The sequence below is a fragment of the Genypterus blacodes genome, unplaced genomic scaffold (genome assembly GCF_046128005.1).
Source record: "Genypterus blacodes isolate CSIRO-AG114 ecotype Tasmania unplaced genomic scaffold, CSIRO-AGI_Gbla_v1 ptg000035l_1, whole genome shotgun sequence".
Taxonomy (NCBI): Eukaryota; Metazoa; Chordata; class Actinopteri; order Ophidiiformes; family Ophidiidae; genus Genypterus; species Genypterus blacodes.
The window spans coordinates 107,501-120,000 of NW_027466848.1; the positions used below are offsets into that span (position 1 = coordinate 107,501).

The following is a 12,500-nucleotide window of genomic DNA, read 5'->3' on the forward strand; positions in this document are numbered from 1 at the left end:
ACACACACACACAGCCCTCTGATCTCTGCTGCCTGACATGTTCTCATCTCCATAACTGAAATATAGGAGTAATTGGCTGTGTGTGTGTGTGTGTGTGTGTGTGTGTGTGAACATGACTCATTAGGTTCCTGAGCATCATACTGATGTGTATCTGCTAACGTGTTACCTAATGCTAGCTTACATACGTGCTACGTGTCTGAAATACAAACAGGCGACATGACGGCCTTATCGCCGTGGAAACAGATGGACCACTTGTCCACACGTCCTCTCAGCTGATGGTGAACAGCAGAAACCTTTAGTTTTGGCCCCTGAAGTAGCTTCACTATAACTAGCTACTTCTTCTCAGGAGCTTGAAGTGAATCAGACTTTATTGAGAAAGTAGCTTCTTTAGTTCACGAGTAGCTAGAAGCTGGAAAGTAGCTTCCCTGACAAACCAGACAACAGTGGAAACTGTCCACAAGTCCACCTCCTCAGGCAGCATGGGACGAGAGACGAGATGAGGCGAGATGAGACCACACACACACACACACACAAAATGGAAAATGTGCCGAGTCATTATTTTGTTAGTGTTTCCCTCAGATGGACTGGGAGTCATGTGACCTGTGTTCTATTTGCAGCTTTGGTTTTGGATGAAAAGGAGATAAAGTGAGACGTGAGGAAGACAAGAGGAAGACGAGCGACAGCAGGAACAACAGCGGAGCTTCTTACCGACACAGTAAGCTGCCATGAGGAACCCTGCTGAGCCCGCCAACACCTGGAAACTCTGAGCCTGGGTTCTGTATACGATCAGGCTCATGCGTGTGATCTGGGAGAGAGAGAGGGGAAGAGAGAGAGGGGGGCAGGGGGAGGGAGAGAGAGAGAGAGAGAGAGAGAGAGAGAGAGAGGGAGAGAGAGAGAGAGAGAGAGAGAGAGAGAGAGAGAGAGTTAAAACAGGAGTGTCAGAGTCAGTCTGATTGGATTATAGTCCCTCGGGGGTGAGGACATCTCACAACAAAAACAAATGGCACATGGAGTCTTCACAGGGACGCTGATTTGAGGGGGGAGGGAGGGGGAGGAGGGTAAATCCTGATAAATCCCCTGTGAGGGAGAAAGAGAGAGGAAGCCTTCAAACAGAGGACAGGAGAAACTCCTGAATAATGGATGAGCTCACTATTTGGTTTTGCCTCTTTTAATTCTCTTTGTCAATCTGGATGTGAGGCTGAGTCTCCAAATACACCTGAAACGTTCAAAGGCAGCAAGACACACACACGCACACACACACGCACACACACACACACACGCAGGTCTATTTATAACCACCGGGTGTCAATCAGTTCCCTCATATTAGTCATCAGTAATAGACGGGCACTGTAATTGATCAGTCAGTCCAGGTTTGAGGAGCTCCTGCTGGTTGCCTGAGAGGCTCCACTCTGAAACAAAGACTCCTTCTTACAGCAGCAGACCAGAAAGAAGCACAAACAACTCATTCTGTCTTTCTTTCAGTCAGACTGGTGGAAGCTCATCCAGCAGCAATCCTCTCCTCCAAACCTCAACAAATCATCATCAACCAATCCAATCACCAGCTGGGGACAGGCGAGCCAAAGTGGAGACCGTGTCCACAAAGTGAGGACGTGCGTTTGTCTCTGCAGTGCAGCAGAACGTTGAGCTCCCACTGCGGAGAGCAGAACTTCTATCTGCTGGCTGGGGAAGAGAGGAAGAACCGACGCTGCCATGATTTCACTAACCGAGGACAAGAGACAGATGGGCGGAGTTTAGTCAACAAGAAGCTGTTCAGTTATCCTCTCAGTGTGTGTGTGTGTGTGTGTGTGTGTGTGTGTGGCGTGGGCTGCAGGAATAAGATGAGAGGAGATAAAGCGAGAGCAGATGAAACTTTAATGATCCCAGTGGAGCTGATGCAGCCGCTAACGTCTCAGCTCCACGGCCAGAACATGAAACGCTGCTCAGATCAGCACAATCCATAAGAGAGAGAGATGATTTTGTTTTGGGTCAATTTTGGACTTTTGGAGAAGTTCACACAGAGAGTAACGCCTGCGTGTGAACATGACACTTCATTCATGGCTGTCACATATTTCTAAGTACATCATAGGTCGAGCTTCTCTTTAATAACTCGCTCTGTACGAGAGTAGTGAACGACAACAACAAGCACACTTTAGTTTACTGACAAAGTAAAGTGGAGTTGTGAACTGAAAGAAGCAGCCTGGACCCTGTGAACCTGAGGTGGGCTCACACTGCTGAGAGACAGAACCAGCCTGAGCTCAGCCTGAGCTCAGCCTCAGCTCAGCCTCAGCTCACATGCTGAATCTTCTCTGGAAGTTTGTCTTCTTCACATCGACCCGTCACCTCATGTTTCCTGTGCTTGGCCTCTTCACGCCTACAATTGAGACGGGCTGAACTCCACCCACTCGCCCGTTTCCAGACGACTGGACCGGTGTTTTATTTCCTAAATCAAATCAGAGATGTGTCTGCAGACGCTTCCCACACACAACAAATGACTGCAGGAGAAATCCACCTTCACATCACTTTGAGATCCTTTACAGCAGAAACTTTACTCAGTACACAACACATGCTAAAGGAATGATCTTCTTCCTCCACACTACTGTAGAGTATTCATTCATCACCACATTGTGTTTGGTAAAATAGTACGGACACGCATCAATCACACACTTGAATCCAAAATGGAACTTCAAGTGTTAAAGTGTGAAGCAGCTAAAAGCAAACAAACACAAAATTCAACATGACGACGTTCAGTCAGACGGTCTGAAGTCCGTCTGTACCGTCCTGCGTCTCTGCTACCATCCAGTGGTCACCGAGTGTTAACGCAGGACGACTGGTCTGAACGAACGCAACTGTACGACTACGATCTGGATCCACAGCTGTGTCGTTATTATTACATTATTATTCTACATAAAATTAGCAAGAGACTACGCCGACTGTGACTTTGAGTTCATTACATACACTACTTTGTTTGTGTAGCAATGGACTCAGTGTGTGTGTGTGTGTGTGTGTGTGTGTGTGTGTGTGTGTGTGTGTGTGTGTGTGTGTGTGTCTGTGTGTGTGTGTTCATGCAGCCAGACGATGCTTTAATCCAAAGTGACGAACGTGTCAGGTTTCCACACGAGCAAAGATCAAGTCCCGACAGAACGACAAGAGTAAGAGCCAAGAAGCTCCGGTCTATCCAAACAACAGGACATAGGTGCAAGGGGGCGGAGCTTGCAGGGGGTAAAGCTTGAGTTTGTTTTTGATGTAGATTAGACATTAGGAGTGAAGGTGTTGATAGAGATTTGGGGCCTGGTTGTGGACTTTGTTGAGCATTAAACTGAACCCTGGCCATGCTGGACGCTGTGTGGGTGCGTTTGTTGCCGTTAGGGCTGCACCTAACGATTCATCTACAGATTATTTTTTCCGATTAGTTCGATTAATCTATAGATTAAATTTATTACAAAATATAGCAATTACCTACCCCAACATAAATATCAAACTTATCTCATTAATATTTAAATATTCTGTATATTTTCTTACAAATGTAACAAAGTTTTGGGGGTGGTGCTTCATAATTTGCGCAGCGATCAGCCTGACCCTCAGTCTGACAGGCAGATTATAATCACAATATAATTATTTATTACTTGTTAATCGTGTTAAACAAAGTCAGTAGTCGGTTTACGTCGTTGCGTCCCCCGTCCCGTTTGTGTGCATGCGGGTAAAAAGCTTTTCTCACGTCTCCTCCGCTGTCTTTCAGGCCGGCGATGTTCGGGTGCTGAGCGAGCTGCACCACGGCATCCAGCGGCAGCTCCAGGCCCGTGTTGGCGGGAACACTGTACAGAACCACCGGAACCGCACTGCTGTCTGCCACCTGCAGGGGGTGACAAAGCACAGAGTCATAGTTGTTCTTTTTCTTCTGATTCTCATTGACCCTGCATACATCTTGTCATACTGAGCTCATTGATCAGTCACAGTTTGGCAGCAGTTTCTATGTGAGCAGATGAAAGTCCTTTCATTTTGTGTTGTAAGTTCAGATTCCACTGTAGGTGTTTGGAGCTTTGGGTCAGTTCTTGTGTAAATGGAGCCTTTCCTCATAAAGTTGGAGCCACTTTCTGAAGCCCCGATCATGTGACACGTTCACGGCGTAAGAGGCTCTGCTTTAGCTTTGCATTGCACCTGTCGCTAATCTTCATGTGATTACTTTCCTTCAGCGCCTCGACTGGCCCGTCAACGCAAAGCTAAGACTGCAAAGCTAAGACTACAGAGCTAAGACTACAGAGCTAAGACTACAAAGCTAAGACTACAGAGCTAAGACTACAGAGCTAAGACTACAGAGCTAAGACTACAAAGCTAAGACTACAAAGCTAAGCGCCCTTCCCGCAGCGTGAGTATCAGGGAGGAGTTCACCGTTAGCTGACCTGCGTGAAGTGTTGGATCAGAGCCCGGCTGTCCATCTTGCCCTTGTAGAAGCAGGGGTTCACAACCAGGACGGCGTCGGCTCCGGCCGCCGCCATCTTCTCTGTGAGGTGGATCGTGGCTCTGGTGGCTGAACAGGAAACAAGACGTCATAAACGCACGTTATCTTCAACGTTCCATCCTCTAATCAATCTGACGTAAGACTGTGAGAGCATCCTACGGGTTACCAAGGCGATGGGAACAACAACAACAACAATGGAGAAGGTGCGTAGGGCCATCAAACAACGCCAACGGGAGCAGCCAATCACAGCGCCGGATTGGCTCAGCCCGGCGCCCTCTGTTGCTCAATACAAACTGAAGGAAACCAAACCGTCGCTAATCAATTATTTGTCATGTATTAGTCATTAGGGTTACGTGTCAGCGGAGCGTGGAAGACCCACACAGCTACGTCTCAATGTCATCGCCCAGAGTGCAAATACAAGGAGAGAACAGAGAGAGAGAGAGAGAGAGAGAGAGAGAGAGAGAGAGAGAGAGAGAGAGAGAGAGAGAGAGAGAGAGAGAGAGAGAGAGAGAGACAGAGAGAGAGACAGACTGACAGACAGACACGGGTTCCATTGGACGTTGTTGCACCAGTGACACCTATTGGTCGGTCTCTCTGCCTGCATGGAGGAAGGCAGAGTTTAGTTTCTTTCCCTCTTTAAATTCTGGAGTCCAGAAGTCTGAAGCCAATATGGAAAAAGGGGGCGGAGCTAAAACCTGACCTGAGCTGAGACCAACCAGGAGTGAGAGACCAGATGCCACACACACACACACACACACACACACACTTATGAAACAAACACTGATGCAATGTTTACTGAGTAAATACCTGAGAAATAATTGATGAAGCAAAGAGCCTGGGAGGTTTGGAGGAGGAGGAAGAATCACAGGAAGAGGAGGAGGAGGAGGAGGAGAAAGAGGAAGAATCGGAGGAAGAGTTACAGGAGGAAGAGGGAGAGTTGGAGGAAGAGGAAGAGGAAGAGGAGGAAGAGGAGGAGGGAGCGAATGTGGCTCTCAGTGCCCATGAAACACTTCCGGTTCCTGACTTCAATAATCAGGCTGGAAACTGAGTGGCGGCCCCGGGCTCGGAGCCGACGTAACCCCGCCCCCTGGTCCAAACGTAAACACGTCCAGCTCCCAGACCAAACCCACCTGAGCCCAATCCAAGTGTTGGACAAGGCACACACGCACAGACACACACACACACACACACACACACACACACACACACACGTACGTACATTCACAGCCTGATCCAGCCAGAAGCAGTTTGTCCGCAGGCAGGGAGCGTCTGACCGTCCTCACCACCTCCACCCTCTCCTCCTCCGTCAGATAGGGATATTCACCATTGGAGCCCTGAACCACCAGACCTGCAAAACACACACACACACACACACACACACACACACACACACACGTTGATGCCTCGGGTTATTTGAGTCAGAGTTTGTCTTTTGTTTGTTTAACTTTAACACAGTCCTTTTATTGTCTGGTGTGACGCAGAGGTCTCCCCTACCCAGCAGGAGCTCTATCTGATAGTACCACTAGGGGGCGACACACGCGGTAAACAAACAGACAGACTGCAGGAGCTGACTTTGTGCTGGACTTTGTCCCCTCCGTCAAGTCTCTAAGCAACAACTCGGGTCTACGCAGGTTTATCGCTCCAGGCGTGACGTCACACGCCGTGAAGATGAATCGTCATGCATGTCCTGCGAGACCCCTCTGACCCCCCAGCTCGTTCCTGGTTTGGATCTTTGAGTCTCACCTTTAAACGGAACCTTGGCGTATTTCAGCAGGTTGCCCTCGAGTGCCCGGTAGTCCACGTCTTCCTTGGCGGTGAAAGGAGTGGCGATGGGCGGGTAGATTCCGCTGAGGTCCAGCCGGGCCGCCGCCGCCGCCGCATGAGCCCGGCCTCGTCTCCCTCCTCCGCACAGGGATCCCAAAGCTCTCCAAGCCCTGACGCGAAGCATTTTGAGACGCAGAGTGACCGAGCTGCTCCCGATCCTCCGCTCCGGTTAATCACTAACAGGCCTCTGTCAATGGTCAACGTGTGTGTGTGTTTGTGTGTGTGTCTGGGGTTGTGTGTGTGTGTCTGGGGTTGGGGGGTGGGGGGGATGAAGTTTGGGGATAAAGTTTGAAATGACAGTAGAGCAGTAAACACAGGCACGAGGCGGAAGTAGGAGAGTTCCGCTTCCGCAGAGGGTCGACCAGGGTTCGCCAGCCTCAAGCCTCAAGCCTCTGGAACCGAACCAGAGGCAGGGACTACGAAGGAAGCTCGGCTCACCTCGCCCTTGTTCACTAAAATGGCACAACTTTTAAAATCTAAACTCTTAATCGGGCTTAATCGATGACAAAAGCCGCTAACCTGCAGGTTTGTTAATGTTTGTTAAAGCGGAGACGTGCGCGCGCTCATAGAAGGGGGCGTGTATATTGCAGACACGCCCCCTTCTATGAGCGCGCGCAATAGTTATCAGAGCCCCCTCGCGCTCTGATAACTATTACGCTACTGCCATCTCGTGGACAAAATTGTAACTGCACATAGTTTGACTGACACATTTCATTTCTAAATGCTGGAAACTTCGCTCAAATTATTGATCTAAACAGAGGAGTGAGACAGGAGAAAGGGAGAGAGAGAAACAGAGGAGTGAGATAGGAGAAAGGGAGAGAATCAGAGGAGAGAGACATCTGAAGTGAGATCACAGAAACAAAGTGGTGTCAGAGCCCAGTATGAGCCGAGGCCTCCAGGATCATGAGTGTTCCCTCAGAGCTGCTGGGACACAGCAGATGGACGGGTTGTCAAAGAATGCATGAGTGTCATTAGAACATGCACCGTTTCACATTTTATTTATTTTCTCTTATTTTGAAATGCAGCCCTACTGGTATGTAGTTCATGAGAGAACATTATACATACGGTCTCTGCAGGTTCAGTTCTATGGCGTGTTGAAAAGGTTTTAGAATGGTACTGAATTCATTTGATTGGACAGTCAGGTATGGATTACAGTCTGTGACTAGATTTGGTCCTGACAGTATTCAGCATGGTTTGATCAGTAAAGCACTTTGTGACCTTCTTGTACTGTTACACTTTTACAGCACATAACATATAACATGCATTGACATAAACTCTGACACAGTAACATCTGATTTAGCCTCTACTACATGACAGCAAGAGTTCTCTCATGGAACACTTTAGAAACATGCACATTTTCACTCCCGGTTTGAAACTATCATCAGTGAATGATTGGAATCATGAAATAACAGCTTTGTATTCTCTCAACCTGGAACGCACAATGTTCTGAAGAGCTTGACTTCTGTTGCATTGCTCTGGGGAGTTTTCCAAAATGTCAGACAAAAGAGGAAAGCTGCCCGGTTGTATGTTGCTGGTTCAAGTCTCAGGAGGACCAACATGAAAAAACAGACGATGGGGCTGGAGGGATGCTGGAGCATGTCCTGGGCACTGCCGAGGTTCCCTTGAGCAAGGCACCTAACCCCTAAATTGCTCCCGGGCGCAGCAGCCCCCCTCACTCGGCATCTCACTGCAATAATTGTTGTATATGGACCTTATTAGCATGTATGGCGGTGTTTACGTGTGTGTGTGTTCTGTCTATGTACAATAATAATGCAATGCATACAAACTGAGTGAGGAGAAAAATTTCCCTTCGGGGATCCATAAAAGTTGTTTCTTCTTCTTCTTCTTCTTCTTTCATCCTCTTTTCCTGGGCCCTCTTAGTCCACAAAGCAAGTTTCCTCCTGAAAGCTTGAACTTTCTGTCTGCAACAGAAAATGCGTTGCTATTTCTCCCTTGAAGTGAGACTTCAGCTGGTTCAGCAGTGAACAAATGGAGGAGGAGACATATGAACATGGTTGGTAAGAGGAGTCACTGCTTTGTTCACTGGGTGACGATCTGAAGCTTTGTAGGTTTTCTGCTGCATTTGCTTGCTGCACTCATTGGAGCACAAGGAAGCATAGAGCTCAGCAGAACCTGAATGAGGATAAAGAAGTAAAGAATAAGACAGATTCAAGGTTTTTACTATTTTAAACGCAACTGTTTGACTCACATTCCACATGAACAGAGACTCAGAGGCTCAGATCTGCTACAACAAACAAAACAACAACATTGACGCCATTCGGACTGCAGGCAATGATGTCATAGCTATGACACATTTCAATATGGATGTAGTGAAAGATAGATAGATAGATAGATAGATAGATAGATAGATAGATAGATAGATAGAGAACATTGCCATCTAGTGTCAAAATGCTGTCACAGCGTTCGGGGAATAGAAACAGCTGAGCAAGTTCAATGTCAGAACCTGGGGAAGTTAGAGAGGTTTGTGAATATTAAGAACAAAATGTTGGTGCACATTTTTTGATTGTTTATTTTTAGGAATAACTGTTTGCTTAGGAGGAATGTCAAACTTCTTCCCCCAGCCTGGTAATAATCATATGTCAATTATCTGAGTGTAATCATGTGTAAATAAACACATGTTCAACTACTGGACGCGCACACACACACACACACACACAGAGCCTTGGTTTGTCAGTGGGACTAAAGCTTTGTGCTCATTATCTTGTTAATATGCTCACACTTTGACAAATTGAATTTTTGTGTGGTTCATTGAGCTTCTTGCTCCTGGATGCTCATTTGTAAACCTTAAGACATCAACGCTTTGACTCATTTTGAAGGTTATGTTCTGCAATTCAAAGTGTGAAATGCTTTAATGTGGACCGCAGAGCCCCGGTCTTTGTGCCAGAGATCCATGGAGTCCCCAGACTCTGTGCTTGGTTCTGGTCCAAGTCCCTGTCTAACTTAGAGCTCAGTGCAGGCAGCCAGACAAAGCCCTGAAAAGGGGGTCTGGTCCCCTGACTCCTCTGGTCTTTTGTTCAGAGTGGGGCTGTGGTGCTCTCGCCCTTTTCAGCTAGGCCGTAAGGCGATCCTGGGCCTTTCCTATCCAGGGTGTGCCCCGGGCCGTCTCTGGTTTACCTGCGAGACCACGAGGGGCGGGGCGGGGCGGGGCGGGGCGGGCCAGTCTTTAGCCAGGGACGTGTGGCGGCGGAGAGTGGAGGAGGAACCAGACGGAAGGAAAGCAGCTGGTCAGTGTGAGGAAGATGGAGAGAGTGAGAGACAGGGAGAGACAGAGAGAGAGAGAGAGAGAGAGAGAGAGAGAGAGAGAGAGAGACAGGGACAGAGAGAGACAGGGAGAGAGAGAGAGAGAGACAGGGAGTGACAGAGAGAGAGACAGAGAGTGACAGAGAGAGAGAGACAGAGAGACAGAGACAGGGAGAGAGAGAGATAGAAAGAGAGATAGAAAGAGAGAGAGAGAGAGAGAGAGAGAGAGAGAGAGAGAGAGAGAGCGAGGCGGGGAGCGATGGAAGGATGGATGTAAGGTGAGAACGCTGAGAAAGGACAAACAAACAAAGGTGGCGATGAGGGTCTGAGGTGAATTAATTGTATCGAGCTCTTTCTGTCTTCTGTGACTCGTCTCCAGAGACGGCAGCTCAGGGAACCGGAGACAGTGGATACAAACTCCAGCTCAGACCTGCAGCGTCCCTCCATAACACACACACACACACACACACACACACACACACACACACACACACACACACACACACACACACACACACACACACACACACACACACAGACACACACACACACACAGCTCATGGTTGGTTCCTGTGTGTGTGTGGTGTTCCTGTGTTGGTGGTGTGACATCCAGTTGAGAGACCAAAGATCCTTTGGTTCAATTTGACTTTGGTGGAAATTACATCCCAACTAGAGATCAACCATTCAGCTCTTTGTATGGTGGGATGATTGAGACGCACAGGTGTATGGATCCACTACACACACATCTGTGGAAATGCCTCCACAGGAAGTTAGGACTTTATTTACAAACAAATGTGTTCTTTCTATAACACAACGCTTCTGTTTGTCTTTATCTGTTTAAATCCATTTGTGACATCATCACAGCATCATAAGCCTGAGCCTCACTGAGGGCCTGTAACGGGACGCTGCTGCTGGTCTCTCTGCTGTCTCACCTTCCTCATGTGAAGTCTCGTGTCTGCTGAAGTCCCGCTCAACCTACACTTCCTCCTATGCGGAGTCATCTTATTGTGGTTTTATTTTGAAAGACCTCAGAGGAAACCCCGTTCATTCTGCGAGCCTGACGGTAAAGAGAAGTAAGTGGGCTGTGAGGCAGCGGCTCACTGAGCTCACTGAGGCGATGCGCGTCAACTTCAGCCGCATGTGGAAGCTTTGAAATCTCTACCGTGACTCCTGATGAGATTTCTGTGAAAATGATTAAAATGATAAAACGGTGCGGTTTGTAAATTGCTTCTTGAGGGGGAAACGATGATGACTCTGTAAATGAGGAAGGCGAGAGATTCGAGCCGATGAGGAACAGGAGGAAGTTGTTTTTTGATGTTCTGATGGAATCTGACTTCTCCTTTGCTCCACCATGCATAAGAGATGGATCCTGCGCAGGCTCCCTGTGTTCATTCTAACCTTCTCCATCATCCTCTACGTGGATTTCCAATTACGCACGAGCAGACTCCCCAGGACCAGCGCGGCGCACGCGTCACCCGGCGCGCCGCACCGCTCCATCCAGCAGGCGCCGTCGCCGGCCTGGGACTCTCCAAACGCGGCCAAAGGCAACGGCTCAGGCAACAGCCGGGAGGCAAGGCCGCACCGGGGGACGAGCCGCTTCTCTGAGAGGAGACATGTCAGCCCGTCGAAACTGAGGCTGGAGGACATCTTCATCGCCGTGAAGACCACCGGGAGGTTCCACAAGACGCGCCTGGCGCTCCTGCTGGAGACTTGGATCACCAAGACCAAGACGCATGTGAGTTTCTGGCCTTCACTTGTAACTTTGCTTCTCCTAACTTTGGACTTAACTTGAGACTTGTGTCTGGACTTACATGAAACCTTCTGGACTTCTGAAGTCATCTGTGTGTAATTGTACTTCTCCTCAGTTTGACCTGTGACCGACATGTTTACATACTCAGCGTTCAGGTCACATGATCATCTAGTGAAGAAGAAGAAGAAGAAGAGTCAAGTGTAAAATTGTAGAATCCAATCTTCTGGATTGGAGTGTGTGGAGTGTGAAGGATCCAACATCAAACTCACTGAAAATCAAGACTGAGGAATTTCTTCAACCAAGTTCTATATTTCTGTACTAACTACAATAATAATATTTCATAATATTTCATAATGTTGTGTCAAAGCTGAACCCTAAAGTGGACTCCAGAGGGTCAGGGGTCACAGTTTGACTTCATCCCCACAACTCAAACTAAACAAACATCTGGATCTGCAAGCTATCATTAGAATTATGACAACAAAAGTAAACAAATGCCATCAAACCCGACAGCACCTGACCTCAGCTGACCGTGTTCCTGTTCAGTGATCTGTGTGACGGAGCACAAGAGGGTTCACCTGGGGTCAAGGCCTCCACGAGCCTCTTTCAGGCTCCATGTTAGATGGATGTATGATATGATTGGCGGCTCCTGTGTGAGGACGCTTGAGGCTGCGTCAGGTGGACACACTGAGAGTTTGGTAACGGCTGGAGGCTTTGGTGTCGGGCTGATTTTAGGCTTTTAGTTTGCGAGGCTTCTGTGACGACGTCCTGCTGATGAGGACGGAACAATGTTTGCTTTTTTGGGGCATTCCAGCAGAGAACAGAGGCTCCTTCTTCATTGCTCCTCCTTCCTTTCACCTAAAGTTTGTTTATGAGCCATGAAAGGCCAGCAAATTAGTTGATATCAGATGTTTGCCTCTGAATCTCTCTCTCTCTCTCTCTCTCACACACACACACACACACACACACACACACACAAAGCACACAAAGCGCTTTATTAACAAGTTAGATTTTTCGTGTTTTGTTTTGTGAAAAGGCTAATTTCTGCTTTTTTTTTTAAAAAAAGAAGGAAATCCAGAAGCAGTAAGAAAAATAGGAAGCAGTCATCCTCAGCTTCCGTGTCAAGACCACGAGACTGAAAGTGACAATTTCGTTTAGCTAAAAACATGAACACAAAGACAAATTCATATATGAACATAGAACACATAGACA

At 47.9% G+C, this 12,500-nt stretch overlaps 2 protein-coding genes across 3 annotated transcripts in view; one reads left to right on the forward strand and one right to left on the reverse strand.

Moving 5' to 3' along the window:
- hoga1 (4-hydroxy-2-oxoglutarate aldolase 1) overlaps positions 1–6,526 on the reverse strand; it is an 8,607-nt gene extending 2,081 nt beyond the window's left edge. The window contains exons 1-5 of one of the 2 annotated variants that reach the window (XM_076146829.1): positions 6,200–6,526; positions 5,676–5,804; positions 4,398–4,525; positions 3,662–3,850; positions 709–805 (exon numbers count right to left, since the gene is read on the reverse strand). In XM_076146829.1, the coding sequence (XP_076002944.1) occupies positions 709–805; positions 3,662–3,850; positions 4,398–4,525; positions 5,676–5,804; positions 6,200–6,404 (748 nt within the window). In that variant the 5' untranslated portion in view covers positions 6,405–6,526. The remainder of the gene's footprint in view (positions 1–708; positions 806–3,661; positions 3,851–4,397; positions 4,526–5,675; positions 5,805–6,199) is intronic. The other variant, XM_076146830.1, reaches the window with a different exon arrangement.
- Positions 6,527–10,580: 4,054 nt separating this feature from the next.
- The window catches only part of mfng (MFNG O-fucosylpeptide 3-beta-N-acetylglucosaminyltransferase), a 9,899-nt gene continuing 7,979 nt past the window's right edge, over positions 10,581–12,500 (forward strand). The window contains exon 1 of the mRNA XM_076146832.1: positions 10,581–11,276. Within this exon, the coding sequence (XP_076002947.1) occupies positions 10,893–11,276 (384 nt within the window). The 5' untranslated portion in view covers positions 10,581–10,892. The remainder of the gene's footprint in view (positions 11,277–12,500) is intronic.